We start from the raw sequence: 23,004 nt of genomic DNA, 5'->3' as shown, positions 1-23,004 counted from the left end.
CGCAAATTCCAAGAATTTGTGTTCACACGGCGCAGGACCCGTGGGTGTGTTATTTATGCCGCTCGTTTTACTTTAGGAGAGTTATCACAAAATGGAAATCACAAAATCAAAAATGAATGAAATTTTATAATTTTTAAAGAAGCGGGATTTCTCGGATTATACATTATATACTCGTATATTACAGGATGTTGGTCACTCGCACGTGGCCGTCAATTTACCCCCCGTAGTAAGTTCTACTCTCACAAAAGGAACATAGGACACTTGCGCGCAAATAAAGAATTATAAGAGTTATCATAACTTAGAAGTTCATAATTGATAACAAGAAATCGGCATCGTCCTTTTAGCCGCTTACATTACGAATCCGTTAGTTTCAAAATAAGTTTAGCAACAGTAAGACGAAACAATTCGAAAAATGTTCTAGTCATCAGCGTTTTGATGAAAGTTTATTTATATACATATGAGGGATGTGTTCAAGTTAAATCTTCTAGAAAATTTAAGAGTAACAAAAATATTTTCGGTTCTTAATATACATGCAATCGAATGATTAACAAATAGGTGTGCTATGTGTTTATCTTATTAATCCTTATTAAAGTTATAATTTTTTCGATCGAAGTCGCTTGCCTCTCAGGTAGTTTGCGTACAACAGACCTAGGAGATCAGGACCACAGGTTTTTTGACCATGGCGTGCAACTAACCCATGTCCGTCCATTGTAGGTACTAGACAAATGAATTAGATTTTATAATAATTAACTCATCAGGTGGGTTCCTTCTTTAATATTTTAATTGTGGACTTCTGCCATGGCAACTTTGTTTGCATCTTGCGCAAACAATCAGAGTGGAGTAGATCTATTAAGATGAGTCAATCATCTCGAATCTGCATTCTACAAAATATTGTATCATGTTTCCCTCATTTTTTCTGTTATCTTTTAAAATGTTAAAAACTAATCTTAAAAGTAAAGTACGATAAAGGAATTATTAAAGGTGGTAATTGACCTGGACTTATCTAATTCATATGTAGTCGATGAAGTTGCCAGGAAAAATGGTCATACAGAATTGCGCCTACCTTACCACCTTACTACTGTGTGCTTATTCCTATAGAATTAATATGAGATACTTTAAAAAAAGCAATTAGGAGAAGGAATACTTTTCTAACAATGCGTTCACGGGTTGAACTTGCGTTGATATTTAAGTGACTATAACAATGAAAACTAAGTATTACACGTAAACAACAAACAAAATTATGTAAATATAAACTTATTTTTGTTTATCGACAACTACGTAAGTAAGTTGTTTTTCCAAAAATTAAATTACCTACCTATTCATAATCGCAAATAAATAATAAAACCTATGCGTTATTGACATATTTGTAAAAGTATCCATGCGGATTTTGTAAAAGTTCTTCCCTGGTGCCAAACTCTACAACAACACCTGCATCCATTACAACAATCTTATCTGAATCCATAACAGAATCTAATCTATGTGCAATAGTTAGTACCGTTGAATTTTTAAACCTCCTCCTAATCGTACTCTGAATAAAACTATCACTTTCTAAATCAACATTAGCTGTAGCCTCATCAAGAACCACAATTTATGAATTCTTTAACATAGCTCTAACTAAACACAGCATTTGCCTCTGTCCGACACTAAAATTCGCACCACCTTCTAAAACCTGGCTCTCCAATCCTAACGGTAAACTTGTAACTAGGAGCTTAAGATTGACATCTTCTAAACAACTCCATAACTGCTGATCATCAAACTCATCAAAAGGGTCTAAATTTTTCCGTAAAGTACCCAAGAAGAAGACAGGATCTTGAGGGATAACCGATATCCTGGAACTCAGAACTTCAAGTGGAACTGATTTTATGTCCACGTTGTCGACGATGATTGTTCCTTCAAACTCGTATAATCGGAAAATGGTAGAAATTAGGGACGACTTTCCGGAACCAGTTCTGCCTATAATACCGACTTTTTCGCCAGATTTGATATCTAGGTTAATACCTTTGAGGACGTAGGGTTTGTCTACGGAATACTGCATCGAAACCGAATCTAATATAATGGAGCCTTGACTGGGCCATGATGGTGCAGGGACGAAATCGCCTTTGTTGTCTTCGGGTGTCAGATCTGCGTACTCAACGACGCGTTCCACGGAAGTCATTTGGGAGTCGAGTTCACCATAGAACTTTAGAGCGTATTGAGCGCATCCAAGCAGTACAAGTGACTGCGTGATAGACAAACCCACATTTCCAACTAAAGGATCTAAAAATTTGTCTTGTGAGTCACATGGTCGGACAAAATGGAGAGGTACCTTGTACAAGAATTAGTTGATAGAAAATGACTGCAGTTGAGTATAAACAGCAAGTAAAATCTACCCAATAGGCGTAGGCGAAATATAAAGCCCGCTGAATGTACTCAACTGAATTGTAAACATTCTGGTAATCGTCAAATTTGGATAAAGATTGCTGTTCAACTTTTAGTGCTTTGATTGTCGTTAAACCCTGTATACTGGTTGAAACATGAGTAAATATTGGACTTCTACCTAAAACGGTTAAATTAAATTTGTGTTGTACTAAAAATTCCACTTACTGGTTGACGATATTCTTTTGAAATGATTTAAGGCTGCATGGAATGCCAACAGGTGTAAATAAAATAATAATTGCAGAATTATAGTTGGAATTATAATCCAATAATTAACACCAACCAAAACAACACAAGCTCCTATCACAGTGATACCTTGCTTTAGCATGTAATACATGTTTCTGGGAATAAGCTCATCAATTATTCCCATGTCTCTTGAAAACCTATTTAGAATCCTTCCTGAAGAATGACAATCGAAGAAATTCATAGAACCGTTTAAAATTCTACGGAAAAATGAATCGTGCAGGTTAGCTGAAGCCCTTTTACAGAAAATTACAAATGTCCACGAACTTAAATGAAACAAGAATATCAAAAAAAAACATTATCACTTTGTATATATATAAGCAATTTAAGTCTGTAAAATATTTTGACATTGTAGAACTAATAATTCCTTCTTGTCTGAAATTGACCCAGAAGGAAAGGAATACATCCGATCCATTTATAAAAATCTGGTTTAAAACGAAAAGCAGAATTTGTATGAGCATGAAGATCCAGTGTCCAGTAGCTAGAAAGTACGTTTTGTATCTGTTAATGTTTGAATTTCCACTGTCTTCTTTAATCTCAAATTCTAAGTGACCAGTTTCTAGGAACTTTTCTTCATCGACGTCTAATCGCCTTCTTTCATATTTTTGAACAGATTGCCCCATTAGTATTTCCAGTTCGTCATATTTTCCACAAGAAGCTACTTTTCCTTCTTCCAGAATGTATATTTTGTCCATGTTCCTAAGAAACTGTATCTGGTGAGTAACCAGTACGACACTTTTCCCTTGTAAGTACTCTAGGAAGCATTTGGTGAAGATATAATTTGCGACGGACTTATCAACAGCTGATAGAGGATCATCAAGCAAGTAAATATCAGCATCTTTGTAAATCGCTCTAGCCAAATTGACTCTAGCTTTTTGACCTCCACTGAGCATCACTCCTCTCTCTCCAACTAACGTATTGTCGCCATAAGAAAAAAGAGAAATGTCGCGCTCCAAAGCACAGGCTTTTATAACCTTGTGATATTTCGTTTCGTTGGGTTCTTCACTAAATATAATGTTTTGTCTGATTGTGGCTGGAAATATCCACGGTTCTTGCGATGTATACGATATAGATCCCTTTGTGTATAGAGTTCCACTAATAACTGATAGTTCTTTCAATATAACTTGAAGTAATGTAGACTTTCCGCTACCAGCAGAACCAATAATAGAAACAATTTCGCCTACGTTTAGTTCAAAGTTAACATCGGTCAAAGCTGTAGACGCCAGTGACAAATCCCATTTGGCATCTACATTTTTCAGAAGTACTCGTTGTGGTATTTTCGGTTCACTCTCCAAACGAATAGTTTTTTTGCTTTTTTGGTTGGCGTCCAGTAACAAAAATTCTTGAATTCTTAGAATAGAAGTTTTTATTTCTGACATCTGGCTGATTCCGGCGCTGGTGTATTGAAGGGTTTGTCGCAGTAAATCGTAGATATTTATCGATAGGAAAACTTTATGTGGAGTTAATAAAGATCCAGAAAGTACGACTGCTAGGATGAACACATAGACAGACAGCTTGTGCATATACGATACTAAGGTGAAGTTTGTGTTTTGAATGCTGTTCGATTGAGCAACGTACTTTAGTTCTGATCTAGAAGCACTTGTTTAATGAAAACTTCTTAATTTAACTATAACGTATACTTTCTAACTACGTTTATTAAATTTGCAAACGAAGACTCCCAAGTATACATTTTCACAGCTCGAATACCAGCAACTATGTCATTCATGATGCGAATTCGATGGTCGGTTTTCAGAGCTACGTTCATTCTAGCGGATGCGGTTATTTTAAAAATATAGACTAAAACTGATTGGATAATTTAAGGGACATTTTGATGTTTTACTGACATTGTAGTAACAAGAATATGGCAAATGTTCCTGTTCCTGCGAGAACTTGGTTTCCAAACCATATGTAGAGAAAATAGGATGCAATAATTACTTTTAAAATTCCACTCCAGATGTTATGTAGGGAACAAGACGCTTTATCGAATTTGTCCACATCATTGGATAACAAATTTATTATAACATGCCCCAAAGTAGCCTTCTGAATGGTCGCTTTTTTCAAACTTAGAAGTTTCCTGTAAATTAATGAGGAACAGGCTGTGCGCACTTTCAGACCAATGGAGAAAGTGGCCAAGATAAAGTGCTGAAAACTTAGTACTCGAATCAAAATAGACACTATTATCATAAATCCATAGAAATATGCTTGCTCTTTAGTGACAGGTGTTTCGTTCACAGTAAAATAGTTTAAGAGTTTTCCTAGATATAGTGGTTGAAGTACACTAAAAATGTTATATTTAAATGAAGATGTTAGCAATACTGTGATATTGATATACGTAGCTGCCATGTCAAATGGAAAGTAAATTAAGCCACACAGGATAAATTCGGTTCCGAAACTCTTAAATAACGCTTTTGTAAGTGACGCTCTTTTCCCTGAAATCTGTTCTTCATTCCAAAATTTTTCAACTTGGTCTCCTAACTTTTTCGACTCGTGCTCTCTTGCAACAACGACGTATTCGTCTTCTTTTACTTGATTTCTCCAGTTTTTTATCACTAACGGTATCTGCCACCTCAAACACGCTTTCAGAGTTCATATTCAAAACAGAAACCAACATTACATACCAAAAGAAAAAATGAGAAAGAGAATTAGCCTTATCTTTGGGATGCACATTTTTCTCTTGATTAACCAATACTAACTTTTTCTTACTTTTTGGTAACATGAATACAATTGTTTCAAAAATTAATTCAATTATTTGCGAACGTATTGTGGCACTTGGTAATTTGTTAATAATGTAGAACACATTGTTATTACAATTAAGGAATTAATATTTAAATGATATGCAAGGTTGTTGAACACCATTATAGTCGTGTAATAAAAAATACGTAAAATGTTTAGTAGTTGATTGTTCGCACAGACAGACGTTGCAGTGTGTTGGCTATCCAACACCAAATTTTGGATGTGCAATTAAATTCTTAATAGGTAGGTATTTAACAAAAACTATCGTCTATATTTTAGTAATGTTTGTAGGTAAATGTAATGTGTTTACATTATGCGCTGTCCTATAGACTTGTTTTTGATTCCCCTAAATTGTCATCAAAAAAGACGATCGATAACAAGGTCACCAGAACTTATAAAATATAATCTAGAAATCTGAATGAAATTTGTACCGTAAAATATGTTTGTGGAATTAAACATTTTTGTTTTTTATAATTTTACTGTTCCAGGCGGATACTTTTCGTTGAGATTGAATAAGTACCACTTGATGTTTAATGGAAATCTTAAGAAAGCATTTTCAGATATTAATTCCTTGTCCTGTTGACAAAAAAAACTGAAACAATAACAACGAAATAATCGTAGAATAGACAGAATTACTAAGCATTAAGTCCAGGAAAGTGCTACAGTGCATGGGAAGAAAGACGAGAAGTCGTGGACATAACAGACGCTACATTTAAGAATACCATTGCATAAGATATAGAAAACATTGCTGTTTCGAACAGAGACGACAACGTACAAAATATGTACGTTTTGGACGACAACTATTCCAAAATAAATAACTTTGTTATAATTGGCGAACACCTAAAAAAGTTGATAAAAATAAGTCATATATTTTTATCAACTTTTTTAACGTTATGGCATTAAACTGTATTTCTCTTTCTCCAAAAAAGGTAAAAGTAATTTATTGTTTTGTTTATACACATACCAATATTGTTGGGATCCACACCGGTCTGGCTAGGCCCGGTTTACACGTTGATTAAAATCGACGCGGGTAAAACTCAACAATTTATTTCTTACTAACTTGGAGTTACACAACTAATTACAGAGCGATTATGTACAAAATAACTCCGGCGCAACATTCATTGGACTTTCTCGACACTCGTTGGACTCGACTTGTTAACTGAATTCAGCTCTCGTTGTCTGGACTACACTAACTGCACCCCACGGTGGTTCCCATTTCGGTCCTTCTCGAAACGCCTACGTCACCGCTTCTAGACTTGTCCGGAGCACCCATTCGTGACTTTCGCTTCTAAGCTCTTCTCCGGCCGCCGTCACCGACAATGAGTCATCGGCGATGTGTATAAGTAGAACCCATAGACATCGTACTAGGGCGGCGTATGGCTTTATTTCGTAACAATATTTAATGTCATATAAACCACGAAGGGTTATTAGTGACAGGGCGCCACAATACTATACAGGGTGTCCCAGAATTCGCGCCATTCCCGTGAATGACATGTTCCCTGTCCCAAACTGTGCCGTAATTCGCAAAAAGAATTGTCCAGGCTTTAACCGTGTGAGAACTGGAAGGTGATTAAGTTGACCAATAGAGAGGCTGCTTTTATATCCGAACGTTTCTATGTTCAAAGTTACCTATGCCAAGAACAAAAAATCGGGTAATACTAAAGTTGAATGAATTTTTTCCGAATCCCCCTCCGTCAACAAAAGGAAACAGAAGTGTGGTTATAAATTTAATCATTTTGACAATTGTTTGTCATAAACTGTCACGAAGTACATCACTGACCTGAAGAGACGCTTCTGCGCCAAAGATGACTGATTAATGTACACAGAGACGTCAAGGTTTACTTTAAGGCAAGTAACATGAGACAGAAGTTATTTCTGTTGCCATTCTAGTTAAATTGTGTTTAACTGGGCTGTACATGTCATAAGAGAAGCTGTTTCATTTCATCGTAGGCAAATAATACATTTATTACTATTCTACATAGTGTAGATACCGAAGAGCAGGTATTAGAACTCATTTTCTTAGAGCCCCGTGAATAATGTGTTGTTCTTTTTAACGAAAATTAGTGCATTTTGAAATGCATCATATCCCTGATATTAAGTTTATCGTTATTTCTAAAAAAGAGTACCACATGTCCATTCAAAGAACGTTATTAAGTGTACTAAAACATAAATATCGCTTTTGATTAATCGGTGCTTATGATTTTCAGTAAACGGTATCAATTTTTACTGAACAGCTTTGTTGCTGATACCGAATCTAAGCAACGAAAAAAGAGACGAGACTCCACTTCTCTGGTGTATTGAAATCATAGGTATGTGCTGTGGTGTCAATCATGTGGGGGAGATACTGAAAACCGAGACTTATTCAAGAATAATATTGATGTTGCACATGATGATTTAAAACAGTTTCTTTAAAGTTGTGGGTACTTTCTAGAGATTGAAAAGATACAAATAAAAATTATAACAAAAACGGTTTAGTTGCATTTTTTTTTAAGAACAATACAAACTATAAACAAATCAGTACCAATACCACTAAGTTATTGATGTCTTATTCATACTAGTATAAAGAATATTTGGAAATGATGTTAATTTATGGAGAACGTAAACGCTCTGCAGCCACTGCTGTGCAAGAATATACCGGTCTTTTCCCCAATCATCGGCTCTTTGAGCAGCATGTGTTTCGTCGTTTGTTGCATCCAGCAGAAGAAGATGGATCTTTTCAGCCTATTCGGAAAGGCCTTCCTGGGTCTCCACGGATTATACGCGTAGACGGTGAAGAACAAGTGGCACAAATGAATGGATGCTCAAGATCGATCATGCATCGTATCCTTACAGACAAAAATCTGCATCCTTACTATGAGGTGACGAAGATCACTGTCAAAACGCAAAAGTTCCAGCATTTCTATTGCTAATAGTTTTATTAGTCACAATATTTTTTAAAAAACTTAATTTAACAATTTAATCAACAAGTTTTAAAAGCGTTACAGAGACTATGAAAATTCGTCCGTGATTTACCAAAATTAGTCTTATCTTAGAAAGTACTAGCCCCGCCCACCCGCCCTCTATTTGCTTGGAAGGTATGTGACATGCCAAAATCAGTTTTATCTTAGCAAGTACTATTTAATTATTATTGTTTGATAATTTATTGTACTTGCTAAGATAAGACTGATTTTGGCAAATCACATAACTTCCAAGGAAATAGAGGGCGGGTGGGCGGGGCTAGTACTTGCTAAGGTAAGACGGATTTTGGCAAATAACGTATCTTCTAAGACAGTAGAGGGTGGGTGGGCGGGGCTAGTATTTGCTAAGAAAAAAACTGATTTTCGCAAATAGCAGAACCTCTAAGAAAATAGAGAGACGATGGCGGGGCTAGTACTTGCTAAAATAAGACTATTTTTGGCAAATGACATAGTCTTTAAGAAAACAAAGGGTGGGTGGACGGGGCTAGGATTTCATAAGATAAATTTGCGATTAATACCCTATAAAACTAGAAACTCAGTGTTTTCCTCTCAAAGCCATTTGGAACGGTTTCAAATTTTTTGGAAATTTTGGGGATTTTTTGAACATTTTTCCTCGCAGTTCTCAGTTATTTGAAGACAAATTGTCAAAAATATTTTAGATTCGTAATCCACGAAAAATTATCTATAAGTCAACTATTTTCCGTTGAAACAGATCGTCTTTTAACTGTTTCAAACAAAAAAATTTTGGAAATTACGAAAAATGTTTCTCACTTTTCTCGCTAATTTTCGGAAATAGTTGAAACATAGTCGGAAATTCAAAAGTGCGAAAATTAGTATTATCTTATCAAATACCCGCCCCGCCCACCCACCCTCTATTTTCTTGGAAGGTATGTGATTTTCCAAAATCAGTCCTATCTTAGCAAGTACTAGCCCCGCCCACCCGCTCTCTGTTTTCTTGGAAGGTATTTGATATGCCAAAATCAGTTTTATCTTAGCAAGTACTATTTAATTATTATTTAATAATTTATTTAGCCATTTCAATATTGAATATAGTACTTAAGATAAGACTGAAATTGGCAAATCACATACCTTCCAAGAAAATAGAGAGCGGGTGGGTGGGGTTAGTATTTGCTGAGGTAAGACGGATTTTGGCAAATCACATATCTTGTAAGAAAATGGAGGGTGGGTAGGCGGGGCTAGGATTTTATAAGATAAATTTGCGATTAATAAAACTAGAAACTCAGTGTTTTCCTCTCAAAGCCATTTGGAACTGTTTCAAATTTTTTGGAAATTTTGGGGAATTTTTTGAACATTTTCCCCGCAGTTTTCAGTTATTTGAAGACAAATTGTCAAAAATATTTTAGATTCATAATCCACTCATTTGCGCTACGCAGCGGACACTTCTCCTAGGATCCGCTTCCAAGTTTTCTAACACTTGCTCTTCAGCACCTACACGTACATTCCGTGGAGCTCCAGCGCGGCCTTTCCGACTAGGCTGAAAAGATCCATCTTCTCTTGCTCGATGTAACAATCGGTGAAACACATGTTGGTCTGGGTGCCGACGATTGGGGAAATACCTGTATATTCGCGTACAGCAGCGGCTGCATTGCGATTGCACTCTCCATAAATTAACATCATTTCCAAATATTCTTCATTTGAATACGACATTTTTTTCCTACAGTGCTTGAAAATTGTTTTGACAAGTTGACAAAATAATGTCAAATTATGGCTGGCCAACCGAAATTTTTGAACACATTCTCTAATAATCTATACATATAAAATTGTTTGTCCTGACTGACTGATTCATCAACGCAGAGCCTAAACTACTGCAGCTAGAAACATGAAATTTGGACAATAGTTTGCTTTTGTGATGTAAACACCCACTAAGAAAGGAACTTGGGAAATTCCACCCCTAAAAGGGTGAAAAGGGGTGGTAAAGTTTGTACAGGAAGACTATTTCCTAACCATTTCTGTTGTAAATATTTACGTGAAACTTGGTATTAATGCTTTTCAACACAAATAACGAAACACGTATTTCGCCATTTTTCGAAATTCAACCCCTAAGGGGGTAAAAAGTGGTGGATAAGTTTGTACGGGAAAACTACTTCTGTTGCACATTTTCACGTGTAACTTGGTATTAGTGCTCTTCAACACATATAATGACACACGTATTTCAGCATTTTCCGAGATTCAACCCCTAAGGGGGTAAAAAGTGGTAACTAATTGTGTATGGGAAAAATATTTCTATTGTAAATTTTTGCTTGGAACTTAATATTAATGCTTTTCAACACAAACAATGTAATGCGTATTTCAGCTGTTTTTGAGATTCTACCCCTAAGAAGATCAAATGAGGTGACAAAGTTTATATGAGAAAAAATATTTGTATGGCGATGTTTACTTGAAATGTTGTATTAATACCCTCCAACACATTTGTTACTTGAAATTTGGTAATCATGTAAAATTGTTTGACTTGACTGTCTTTAAATTTTTTTTTTTTTGATATTCATCCCCAACGGAATATAATTTGGGTGGAAATGTGAGAAACAGGAGAAGTTAAGTATTAATCCAAAAGTGGTTAAAAATCAAAGTTTAAAATAGTTAAATATGTTTTTCGCATATTAGAGGCAGTAGGATTATTGGAAAAATCAGTCCTAAGCGTTTGAAATTTAAGAAGTTGTATGGAAATAGGGAGGGCGCGACGTCACCGAGTAAGCGACTGCGAAGCGAACGCGGTCTGCGGTCGGACGCGTGAGGCCAAAACGGCATTGACGGTTGTGTTTTATGTCACGAATTGTAAGAGTATTTCTCATATAAGTATTCTAATTTTGTGTTTCCGTGTATAAAATGAGGTAACTATACCAAAAAATATCCTTGAATTCTCCTGAAAGAAAAAATCTAATAAATATATATGCAAATGTGTTAATAAAGGATCCAACCAGGATTATTTGCTCTTGAAAATCACATTGATGAGGTCAAATTATATGAAAGTGGTCGATATATTAGCAGCTGGAGAATCTTGGCCTTTCCTATACATGAACAATTTCCAGCGGTTTTTCATCTCGCAGTGCACTTGGAAAATGGCCTGCTGTCTATTTTAATCCTAACGACTTTAATAATGTAACTGAAAAGGTAAATAATTCACAGAAAACTACTCCTCTATCATTTTTTGAGCTTTGCAAAGTGGATACTTTTGCAAAAATCTTTCTTTATGTTGAAGTACCTTAATACTATGTGTGGAAAAGCACCAAATTTGAGAGATGAAAAAGTGGAAACAATGTTGATGGTTCGCCGGGAGTCAAAAGAGATCAAGCTTTGACCGGAGTGTACACCGTTCACCCTAATAACGCGGAATGTTTCTACCTTGATCCTCTTCTTCATGCGATGAGAGGGCCAACATAATTCTCGGATTTAAAAACTGTTGGTAGTGTCGTTTATTTCACATACCAGTCATTATGCAAAGCTTTGGGTTTGTCAAGTTAAGTCAGACTGTCAAGAGAGTGTTCAGATTATAAATGAAGTGTACAACAAGTGTCTGATTTCCATTAAAGACACGGTGCTGTCTTTAGGAAGACAATGTTGAGAGTACTATGGTTTGCCTGTAAGACGTGAAGAAGTCATACAAAACAGAGACTATCTCAGAGAGATTAGCTATGACATACTTTTATAGGCACAACGAAACTTTATTAAGTACAGAATAATATCAAATTTACAACCAAGTTAGATAAGTCAGGTAAATGTTTGTTTTTACATAGCTGCCTACAGCTATTAGCGACAAAAATATCCAAATATTTTAAATCTTTACTCAAACATATGTTAACATGGGGTATAAAATTTAACATGGGAATCCTTATGGCCACTTATAAAAAAAAGATGTATTGTATTATACTCCTATGTTATAGAATAACTTTGTTTCACCCCCCCCCCCCCCTCCGTCGTATTTAAAAATTCACGGGACTCTAACTCCAAACTTTCAGTACTTATTTCATACACCTAGGGGTAATGGATGCTTACATTACGAAAGGAACCTTCTGTCCAAATTTCGTGTTTCTATAGCTCCAGTAGTTATGTTGATTTGTCAAGCGGAGGACAAACACTTTTATATATTGTTATTAATGAAGACTGCACAAACTTAAAAAGTAATAAAATTGAAATCAAAAAATAAATCAGGGGATGAAAAATAATGTGCCCTAATTGCGAAATCCACGCAAGCGGAGCTGCGGGTAACAGCTAGTATACCTATATACGTTTACGTCCAGTTTGATGTGTTATGTCAGGACTTTTCGTATACTAAGTTGGTTGTTGGCTTAATTCGTGTTGCCTGTTTAATTTGTATTATTGTTAAATAAATAAAAAAAAAACAAGATTTATGTCACATTTTTTATTCGTATCTTTTCAATCTCTAGAAAGTACTCACAACTTTAAAGAAACTGTTTTAAATCATCATTTGCAACATCAATATTAGTCTTGAATAAGTCTCCGTTTTCAGTATTTCCCCCACATGATTGACACCACAGCAGATACTTATGATCTCAATACACTAGAGAAGTGAAGTCTCGTGTCTTTTTTCGTTGCTTAGATTAGGTATCAGCAACAAAGCTGTTCAGTAAAAATTGATACTGTTTATTGAAAATCATAAGCACCGATTAATCAAAAGCGATATTTATGTTTTAGTACACTTAATAACGTTCTTTGAATGGACATGTGGTACTCTTTTTTAGAAATAACGATAAACTTAATATCAGGGATATGATGCATAATGAATTCTGAAAATGCACTAATTGTCGTTAAAATGAACAACACATTACACATTATTCACGGGGCTCTAAGAAAATGACTTCTAATACCTGCTCTTAGGTATCTACACTATGTAGAATAGTAATAAATGTATTATTTGCCTACGATGAAATGAAACAGCTTCTCTTATGACATGTACAGCCCAATTAAACACAATTTAACTAGAATGGCAACAGAAATAACTTCTGTCTCATGTTATTTGCCTTAAAGTAAACCTTGACGTCTCTGTGTACATTAATCAGTCATCTTTGACGCAGAAGCGTCTCTTCAGGTCAGTGATGTACTTCGTGACAGTTTATGACAAACAATTGTCAAAATGATTAAATTTATAACCACACTTCTGTTTCCTTTTGTTGACGGAGGGGGATTCGGAAAAAAATTCATTCAACTTTAGTATTACCCGATTTTTTGTTCTTGGCATAGGTAACTTTGAACATAGAAACGTTCGGATATAGAAGCAGCCTCTCTATTGGTCAACTTAATCGCCTTCCAGTTCTCACACGGTTAAAGCCTGGACAATTCTTTTTGCGAATTACGGCACAGTTTGGGACAGGAAACATGTCATTCACGGGAATGTGGCGAATTCTGGGACACCCTGTATAAGCATAATACAATGACCAGTCCTTAAGTAACTGTGAATGGCCAGCTGTTGAGAGGAACTGCAAAAGATTTCCTACAGATGGGAGATCGCCCAGGACTTCGGTAAGTGTTCATGGCAGTGACCACCGGATGCGGTTTTGATGAAATGTTGTATAGTGGAGAAGAATATTGTAACGAAATACGCCGCCCCGGTAAGACGCCTATGGGTCCTAGTGTTTACAGCGATGATGACTCATCGTCCATGACGCGGCCGGATGGCGTTCGCTATAGAAAAGCCTGAAAGCGTAACTCGCAATTGGTATTCCAGAAAGACCCTGATCACCGCACATCTAGAAGGAAGTATGTACGGGTTTAAATAGAAGCCATCGTCGGGAACGAGGATTATTCAGTTGGTTCAGTGAAGGCACTCATCTCATCTCTCCGCTCTGAAATGTCATCTTCCATTAAAAATGTTAAAGCTGACAATCAGACTCAGCTCGATGACATCAAACTCAAACTTTCCCAAGCGCCTCACAACAACAGGCTGTACCTGCTTTAAAAGATTCTGGAACGCCAAAGACGAAGCAAAAATCTCATTATATTCCATCTTCTTGAAGAACCTAACACTAATACGAGACAATGGAGTAAAGAAAAAGACAATTATTAACAATGTTTTAGCATCACCAATCCAAATAATACTAATAATAAGACAACAAGAAGTATACAGGGTGTCTCAGAAATAAGTACAATAATTTTAACCAGTAACAGAACTCGTGAAACGGAACAAATTTTTTATCTAGCATTTTTTCGAAAACTCAAGTCGAATTTCGAATTTTCCCACCCATATATTCACGAGCGGTCTATGTTCACCTTAAATAAAAACTTAAATAATAACAACACTACAACAATGAAGAAGGTACCCTAGCAACCGTTTTGACACTGACAATCATTTTTATGTCAATCTTTTTATTAAACGTTGTCTCTTTAAAGTTTGTTTGGCACAGATTTCTGATTTATAGACGAAATGTGTTGAAATGGCTTTGTTTTCAAATCTGGAATGCACCGATATCGTTTTAACATACGGTGAAGCTCGGGGAAACGGCACTCGCGCCCAACGAATTTTTTCAGAAAACCTCCCAAATCGTCGTATGCCAAATGTGCGCAGTTTTAAGAACGTTGCAGCATTTTCGAGAGTATGGATCTTTTAAACCTGGATCTCAGAATTGGGGTAAGTTACGTTGTAATAGAATTGCTAATATTGAAGAGTGGCGAAGTTCGACCAGGCACTAGCACGTTATCACTGTCTAGTGTGATGTATCGGAGAGTAGTATTTGGAGGATACTCAGAGAACAAATGTACCCCTTTCAGGACCAGGAAGTTCATTTATTGAAACTAACAGACTTACCACGTAGGCAAAACTTTTGTGAGTGGGTTAATAGAAAAATAAACGAACAAGCAAATTTTGTATATCTTATACCATCAACTGCTGAGGTCGGTTACACGAGGGAAGGTGTTCAACACCCACATTTAGGCCGATGAAATTCCGTACGCCATTAGGGAGCAGGATTTCCAATGTCTCTCTAAACGTTTGTCACACTGACAAGATTATGAAAATACGTATCCTAATAACTGTTTTTAACCATAAATTATTAATTATAATTATTATTAGTGTCCATGGGTGACTGAGGATCCATGGGCGGGTAACCTTAATTGGGATATAACTTTAACAATTTTTAACTTGATAATTAAAAAGTTCTTGACAAAACTCTACTAAAAAAAGTTATTGAGTTCAATGAGCCCTATAACTGATTAAAATTAATGTACTTATTTCTGAGACACCCTGTATAAACAACTTAAGGTTCAGTTAAATGATCGTTTGTCTAAGGGAGAATCTACTTTAAAAATTCGCTACTTTTAAAAATCGTCAGTTTGAACTAATTGCGTCACTTAATTACTCGGATCAACTTGTTTGCCTTTATCAAAATGTTCGAAGATTACGCTCAAAGATTGGTTCCTTTTATGATAATATTTGTAGTTATGATTATGATTTTACTGCCCTAACTGAAAGCTGGCTTTGCAATGACATTCTAAGCAGCGAACTCTTTCCCTCCAATTTTGTTGTTTTCAGAAAAGACAAAAATTTTCAATGTTTAAATGTCTCTAAAGGTGGTGGAGTCTTTCTTGCCACGATAACAAATTTTTATGCAGCAAATTGGACCTTGCGCTTATTACTAGCACCTTACCCTCTATTGACATTATTGGTGTGAAAATTTCAATCAATCCGAATGATAGTTTGCTTCTCTTTGTTTTATATATACCTCCCTCTACCCCTGTTAGTGATTGTCAAATATTTCTTGACATATTTAGCACTAGTGTACTGTTTCTTGGAATTAGTTTTTCCCCGCTTTGACTGTACGCTGGAGTGTGTAAATAAAAATTCTAGTGCTCACCATATCGTAATCTTTTGGTAATTTTTTTTTTCAGAGTGCTTTCTGAGGGTAAATGCCTTCTTGTATATTTATGCATAAAATTTTTAAACTCAGGACAACTAACTTTATTTCATGGAATATTTGCTGCGGTAAATGCCCTACATAAATCGGTGCAAAATTGCGTAAAATCATTGTCGGAACTAATGTTTAATAAAGTCTGTTTACTGGATTTATTGTTGTTCTTTTTATGTGCATCGCCACTGCAGTTTTGTTCAAAGTGTGATTTTTTTTCGCACTTAAACTAGGAAACAAAAATGTGAACATAATTCAAGCTTCAGTATTTTAAATGTTTACTTACAACTTTTCCACACACTTTGCAGAATAACTCATTGTCTTTGGTTGAAGAAGGAAATTGAAAATTAGTGTCCGAATTATTCCCTAACCATAATATGATTTTATCTTTCATGGATGATTTTAGAATGAGTTTTTTTAAGCTTTCGTTGTAATTTGAGGCATCGATTTTTTATGCTTTTCGTGGTTAGCTTGGGATAGATTTCATACAACATCTGAATGATTCCTTTTATATAATTTGTAAAACTTTGAAGACATTCTATCAGATCTGAAGCTTCTAAAATATTTTGCATACTCTCAACGATATCGTCAAAATTCAAAGGGAATGGTGAACCTAAATCCTCGATTAATTCCTTTGCAGGAGCTAAAAGTTCTGGTATAGGTGGAAGACTCACAAGTGAATCACTTGACCGTAACTTTTTAGGTTGTCTATCTTCGCCTAAACTCTTCTGAGAAAAATCCAACGAAAACTCCATAACATGAGGAGAATCTTCACTTGAGGAAGTCACCTACCTCTTACTACCGGAAACAGTAGGTTCGCTATTAATAGAAAAAGAAGTCGTAAGATTATTTTCAACGCGTACTTCTGAAACAGGGTGGTTTCCCGGTCTCACTCCCGTAGGAGAATTAACAGATAACTCAGTTGTTTCCCGTTTTCACATTCACTCGCAAAATGGCCAACCTGTCTGAACTTGAAACAAACATTATCGTAACAGTAAAATATTCTATAAGGGGTATTAGCATATTTAATTATGAGAGAGGCCGGTAGTTCGATATCGTCATTGGATTGCATAAAAAGTTGTCGACGAAAGTTACGTATATGAGTGTAATTTTCGCCCTCCAGTTTCGCTTTTAAAAACGACATTGCAAAAACAATGTTAAAACCAAGCGTTTTAATTTAGTCAATAAACACGTCATGGGGAATCGAAGGGCATTGGATAAGATAATTTTGCGTGCCGGATTTATCAAGCGACGTACCCCGACAATCAGATCATTAATTGATAACTGAGAATATTTGGTGACAACCTCATCTACTAATAGTACAGAACAAAGGTAAATGCAGACTCGGTTATTGGCCAAGCGCGATGCAAATCCTTTGTTGGAAAATCATTAATTTGAGAACTCATTTTGTAAACTAAATTGACAGTGATATAGGCAGCCCACAATGTCTCATAACAATTTTTTCCGAGAGTGGTTAAAAGACAATATTATCATCTGAAGTAAACTCACCGATAATATCCACCTTGACCCTGTAATTTACCTCAAATTTATATTTACATTTCCACACAATCGATTAACAATCGTGCAACACATTCCTAACGCTCACTTCGCTAGTCGAAGACTAGAATGTTAATATATTGTCGATGAAATTGCCAAGAAAAAGGATCATACAGTTTACAGTGTATGGTTAATCCCATAGGATTAGCAGGTATAGGGTTCTTTAAAAAAAGCAGTTAGGAGAACAATACTCTTCTAACAATGAGTTCATGGGTTGTAGCTATAACTAGAAAGCAAATAAATGCGAGTGGCACAGAACGTTGGAAAATTGGATTAAATATGTGATCACGATTGAAGCGACATTTAATGTAAATACAAATTGCTTTTATTTATCTACAACTACATTACTAAGTTGATTTTCCAAAAATTAAATTACTTAACTAGTTATAATCACAACTAAAAAGTAGAATCTATGGATTATTGACATATTTGTAAAAGTATCCATGCGGATTTTGTAAAAGCTCTTCCCTGGTGCCAAACTCTACAACAACACCTGCATCCATCACAACAATCTTATCTGAATCCATAACAGAATCTAATCTATGCGCAATCGTTAGTACCGTCGAATTTTTAAACCTCCTCCTAATCGTAGTCTGAATAAAACTATCACTTTCTAAATCAACATTAGCTGTAGCTTCATCAAGAACCACAATTTTCGAATTCTTTAACATAGCTCTAACTAAACACAGCATTTGCCTCTGTCCGACACTAAAATTCGCACCACCTTCTAAAACAGGGCTCTCCAGTCCTAACGGTAAATTTGCCACTAGCAGCTTAAGATTGACATCTTCTAAGCAACTCCACAACTGCTGATCATCAAACTCATCGAAGGGGTCTAAATTTTTCCGTAAAGTACCCAAAAAGAAGACAGGATCTTGAGGGATAACCGATATCCTGGACCGCAGAACATTAAGTGGGACTGATTTTATGTCCACATTGTCGACGATAACTGTTCCTTCAAACTCGTATAATCGGAAAATGATAGAAATTAGGGACGACTTTCCGGAACCAGTTCTGCCTATAATACCGACTTTTTCGCCAGATTTGATATCCAGGTTAACACGTTTAAGCACGTAGGGTTTGTCTACGGAATACTGCATCGAAACCGAATCTAGTTTAATGCAGCCTTGACTGGGCCATGATGGTTGAGGGACGAAGTCACCTTTGTTTTCTTCGGGTGTCAGATCTGGGTACTCAACGACGCGTTCCACGGAGGTCATTTGGGAGTCGAGTTCACCATATAACTTTAGAGCGTATTGAGCGCATCCAAGTAGTAAAAGTGACTGCGTGATAGATAAACCAACGTTTCCAACTAAAGGATCTGAAAATTTGTCTTTCGAGTCACGTGGTCGGACAAAATGGGGACGTACCTTGTACGAGAATTAGTTGATAGAAAATGACTACAGTTGAGTATAAACAGCAAGTAAAATCTACCCAGTAAGCGTAGGCGAAATATAAAGCGCGCTGAATGTACTCAACTGAATTGTAAAAATTCTGGTACTCGTCAAACTTGGATAAAGATTGCTGCTCAGCTTTTAGTGCTTTGATTGTCGTTAAACCCTGTATACTAGCGGAAACATGAGTAAATATTGGACTCCTTCCTGAAATAGTAAAATTAAATTTGTGTGAGTAGTAGAAATACCACTTACTGGTTGAAGACATTCTTTTGAAGTGATTTAAAGCTGAATGGAATGCCAACAGGTGTAAATAAAATAATAATTTCAGAATTATAGTTGGAATTATAATCCAATAATTTACACCAACCACAACAACACAAACTCCTAACACAGTGATACCTTGTTTTAGCATGTAATACATATTCCTAGGGATAAGCTCATCAATTATTCCCATGTCTCTTGAAAATCTATTTAGAATTCTTCCTGAAGAGTGACAATCGAAGAACTTCATAGAACCGTTTAAAATTCTACGGAAAAATGAATCGTGTAGGTTGGCTGAAGCCCTTTTACCGAAAATTACAAATGTCCACGTACTTAATTGAAACAAGAATATCAAAAAAAACACTATCACTGTGTATATATACAGGCAATTTATGTCTGTTAAATATTTTGATATTGTAGAACTAGTAGTTCCTTCTTGTCTGAGATTGACCCAGAATGAGAGGAAAACGTCCGAGCCATTTATAAAAATCTGGTTTGAAACGAAAAGCAGAATTTGTATGACCATGAAGATCCAGTGTCCAGTTGCTAAACAGTAGGTTTTGTATCTGTTAATGTTTGAATTTCCACTGTCTTCTTTAATCTCAAATTCTAAGTGACCAGTTTCTAGAAACTTTTCTTCATCGACGTCTAATCGCCTTCTTTCATATTTTTGAACAGATTGCCCCATTAGTATTTCCAGTTCGTCATATTTTCCACAAGAAGCTACTTTTCCTTCTTCCAGAATGTATATTTTGTCCATGTTCCTAAGAAACTGTATCTGGTGAGTCACCAGTACGACACTCTTTCCTTGTAAGTACTCTAGGAAGCATTTAGTGAAGATATAATTTGCGACGGACTTATCAACAGCCGATAGAGGATCATCAAGCAAGTAAATATCAGCATCTTTGTAAATCGCTCTAGCCAAATTGACTCTAGCTTTTTGACCTCCACTGAGCATCACTCCTCTCTCTCCAACTAACGTATTGTCGCCATAAGTAAAAAGAGAAATGTCGCGCTCCAAAGCGCAGGCTTTTATAACCTTGCGATATTTCGTTTCGTTGGGTACTTCACTGAATATAATGTTTTGCCTGATTGTGGCTGGAAATATCCACGGTTCTTGGGATGCGTACGATATGGAGCCCTCTGTGTATAGAGTTCCACTAACAACTGAAAGCTCTTTCAATATAACTTGAAGCAATGTAGATTTTCCGCTACCAGCAGTACCAATAACAGAAACAATTTCGCCTTCGTTTAGTTCAAAGTTAACATCGCTCAAAGCTGTAGACGTCAGTGACAAGTCCCATTTGGCATCTACATTTTTCAGAAGTACTCGTTGTGGTACTTTCAGTTCACTCTCCAAACGAATAGTTTCTTTGGTTTCTTGGTGGGCATCCAAAAATAGGAACTCCTGAATTCTTAGAAAAGAAGTTTTTATTTCTGACATCTGGCTGATTCCGGCGCTGGTGTACTGAAGAGTTTGTCGCAGCAAATCGTAGATGTTTATCGATAGGAAAACTTTATGTGGAGTTAGTGAAGATCCAGAAAGTACGACTGCTAGGATGAACACATAAACACACAACTTGTGCACATACGACACTAAGGTGAAGCTTGTGTTTTGAATGTTGTTCGACTGAGCAATGTATTTTAGTTCTGATCTAGAAGCACTTATTTAATGAAAGTGTCTTAATTTAACTATAAAGTATACTTTCTAGCTGCGTTTATTAAATTTGCAAACGAAGACTCCCAAGTGTACATTTTGACAGCTCGAATACCAGCAACTATATCATTCATGATGCGTATTCGATGGTCGGTTTTCAGAGCTACATTCATTCTAGCGGATGCGGTTATCTTGAAAATGTAGACTAAAATTGACTAGTTAATTTAAGGTAGATGTTCATGTTATACTGACATTGTAGTAACAAAAATATGGTAAGTATTCCTGTTCCTGCGAGACCTTGGTATCCAAACCATATGTAGAGGAAATAGGATGCAATAATTACTTTCAAAGTTCCACTCCAGATCGTATGAATGTAACAAAACGCTCTGTCGAATTTATCCACATCATTGGACAGCAAATTTATAACATGGCCCAAAGTAGCCTTTTGGATGGTGGCTTTTTTCAAACTTAGAAGTTTCCTGTAAATTAATGACGAACAGGCCGTGCGTACTTTCAAACCAATGGAGAAAGTGACCATGATAAAGTACTGAAAACTTAGTACTCGAATCAAAATAGATACTACTATCATAAATCCATAGAAATATGCTTGCTCCTTGGTGACAGGTGTTTCGTTCACAATAAAATAGTTTAGGAGTTGTCCTAGATATAGTGGTTGAAGTACACTGAAAAGGTTATATTTAGATGAACATTAGTACCACTGTGGTACTGATATACACATACGTAGATGCCATGTCAAATGGAAAGTAAATTAGACCACACAGGATAAATTCAGTTCCGAAACTCTTAAACAACGCTCTTATAAGGGAAGCCTTTTTCCCTGAAATCTGTTCCTCATTCCAAAATTTTTCTACTTGGTCTCCCAACTTTTTCGACTCGTGCTCTCTTGTAACAACTACATATTCGTCTTCTTTGACTTGGTTTCTCCAGTTTTTTATCACTAACGGTATTTGCCACCTAGAACACTCTATTAGAGATCATATTCAAACCAGAAGTCAGCACTACATACCAAAAGAGAAAATGTGAAAGAAAATTCGCTTTATCTTTCGGATGCACATTTTTCGATTGATTAACCACTACTAATTTTTTTTTACTTTTTGGTAACATGAGGACAATTGTTTCCGAAATTAATTCTCTTATTTGCCAACGTCTTGTGGCACTGTCTCTTGATAATTTGTTAATAATGTGGAACACAATATTATTGCATGTAATGAATTAACATTTAAATGACATGCAAGGTTGTTGAACACTGTAATAGTTGTGTTATAAAAAATACGTAAAATATTTAGTGTTGGTTATTCGCACAGACACGCCGTAGTGTGTTGGCTATCAAAACCAAATTTTGCTGGGTGGGTAATTAAATTTTTAATAGCTATTTAACAAAAATTATCGTCCATATTTTAGAAATGTCTATGTAGGTAATAATGATGTGTTTATATTATGCGGTCTAGACTTGTTTTTGATTCCACTATATGTGTCACAAAATTAAGACGGTGGATGACAAAGTCGCCAGTACATACAAAATATAATCTGAATTATACTTGGATTATAAAACATTTTTGTGAAACTGAATATTTTTACTGTTTATAATTTTACTGTTTCAGGTGGATACATTTTGTTGCAACTGAATAAATACAGTTGGAAATATTAAAAAAGCTGAATTATAAAATTGCAGATTTCTGAAGTTTGAAATAAATTTGTCAGATAAACTAGCTTGTGCTATGGAGTGGTGGGATGTCTTGAGCAATAAAATAGAAGAAACATTCTTAACATACAAGTTTGAAATTGTATGATATATTTTGATAATTTAAAAAACACATTAAACTTGGCATGGTTTCATACATATAAATCACTTATACTGGCCTACAAAACAAAAGAGGAATTACTTAAAT

At 35.7% G+C, this 23,004-nt stretch overlaps 2 protein-coding genes across 2 annotated transcripts; both read right to left on the bottom strand.

Moving 5' to 3' along the window:
- Positions 1–1,345: 1,345 nt before the first annotated feature.
- Positions 1,346–5,374, bottom strand: LOC135138629 (ATP-binding cassette sub-family C member 4-like). Its single transcript, XM_064068607.1, has 9 exons — positions 5,277–5,374; positions 4,991–5,224; positions 4,685–4,936; positions 4,299–4,424; positions 3,151–4,248; positions 2,584–2,756; positions 2,306–2,536; positions 1,616–2,256; positions 1,346–1,528 (listed from the first exon to the last, which is right to left on the bottom strand). The coding sequence occupies exons 1-9, from the start codon at positions 5,372–5,374 to the stop codon at positions 1,346–1,348; spliced, it is 3,036 nt and encodes a 1,011-aa protein (XP_063924677.1).
- A 12,791-nt stretch (positions 5,375–18,165) lies between these two features.
- On the bottom strand, positions 18,166–22,289 carry LOC135138289 (ATP-binding cassette sub-family C member 4-like). The gene is made up of 7 exons (XM_064068230.1): positions 22,122–22,289; positions 21,836–22,069; positions 21,347–21,777; positions 21,143–21,299; positions 19,429–21,092; positions 19,150–19,380; positions 18,166–19,100 (listed from the first exon to the last, which is right to left on the bottom strand). Exons 1-7 carry the CDS (start codon positions 22,217–22,219, stop codon positions 18,190–18,192), a joined length of 3,726 nt encoding a protein of 1,241 aa, XP_063924300.1. The 5' UTR covers positions 22,220–22,289; the 3' UTR covers positions 18,166–18,189.
- Between the last annotated feature and the right edge of the window lie 715 nt (positions 22,290–23,004).

The sequence above is a fragment of the Zophobas morio genome, unplaced genomic scaffold (assembly GCF_036711695.1).
Source record: "Zophobas morio isolate AGI-343-1 ecotype UQ-CSIRO unplaced genomic scaffold, CSIRO_AGI_Zmor_V1 ptg000030l, whole genome shotgun sequence".
NCBI lineage: Eukaryota > Metazoa > Arthropoda > Insecta > Coleoptera > Tenebrionidae > Zophobas > Zophobas morio.
Note: the sequence above shows the minus strand (reverse complement) of the source record. Positions and strands in the feature narration are given on the sequence as shown.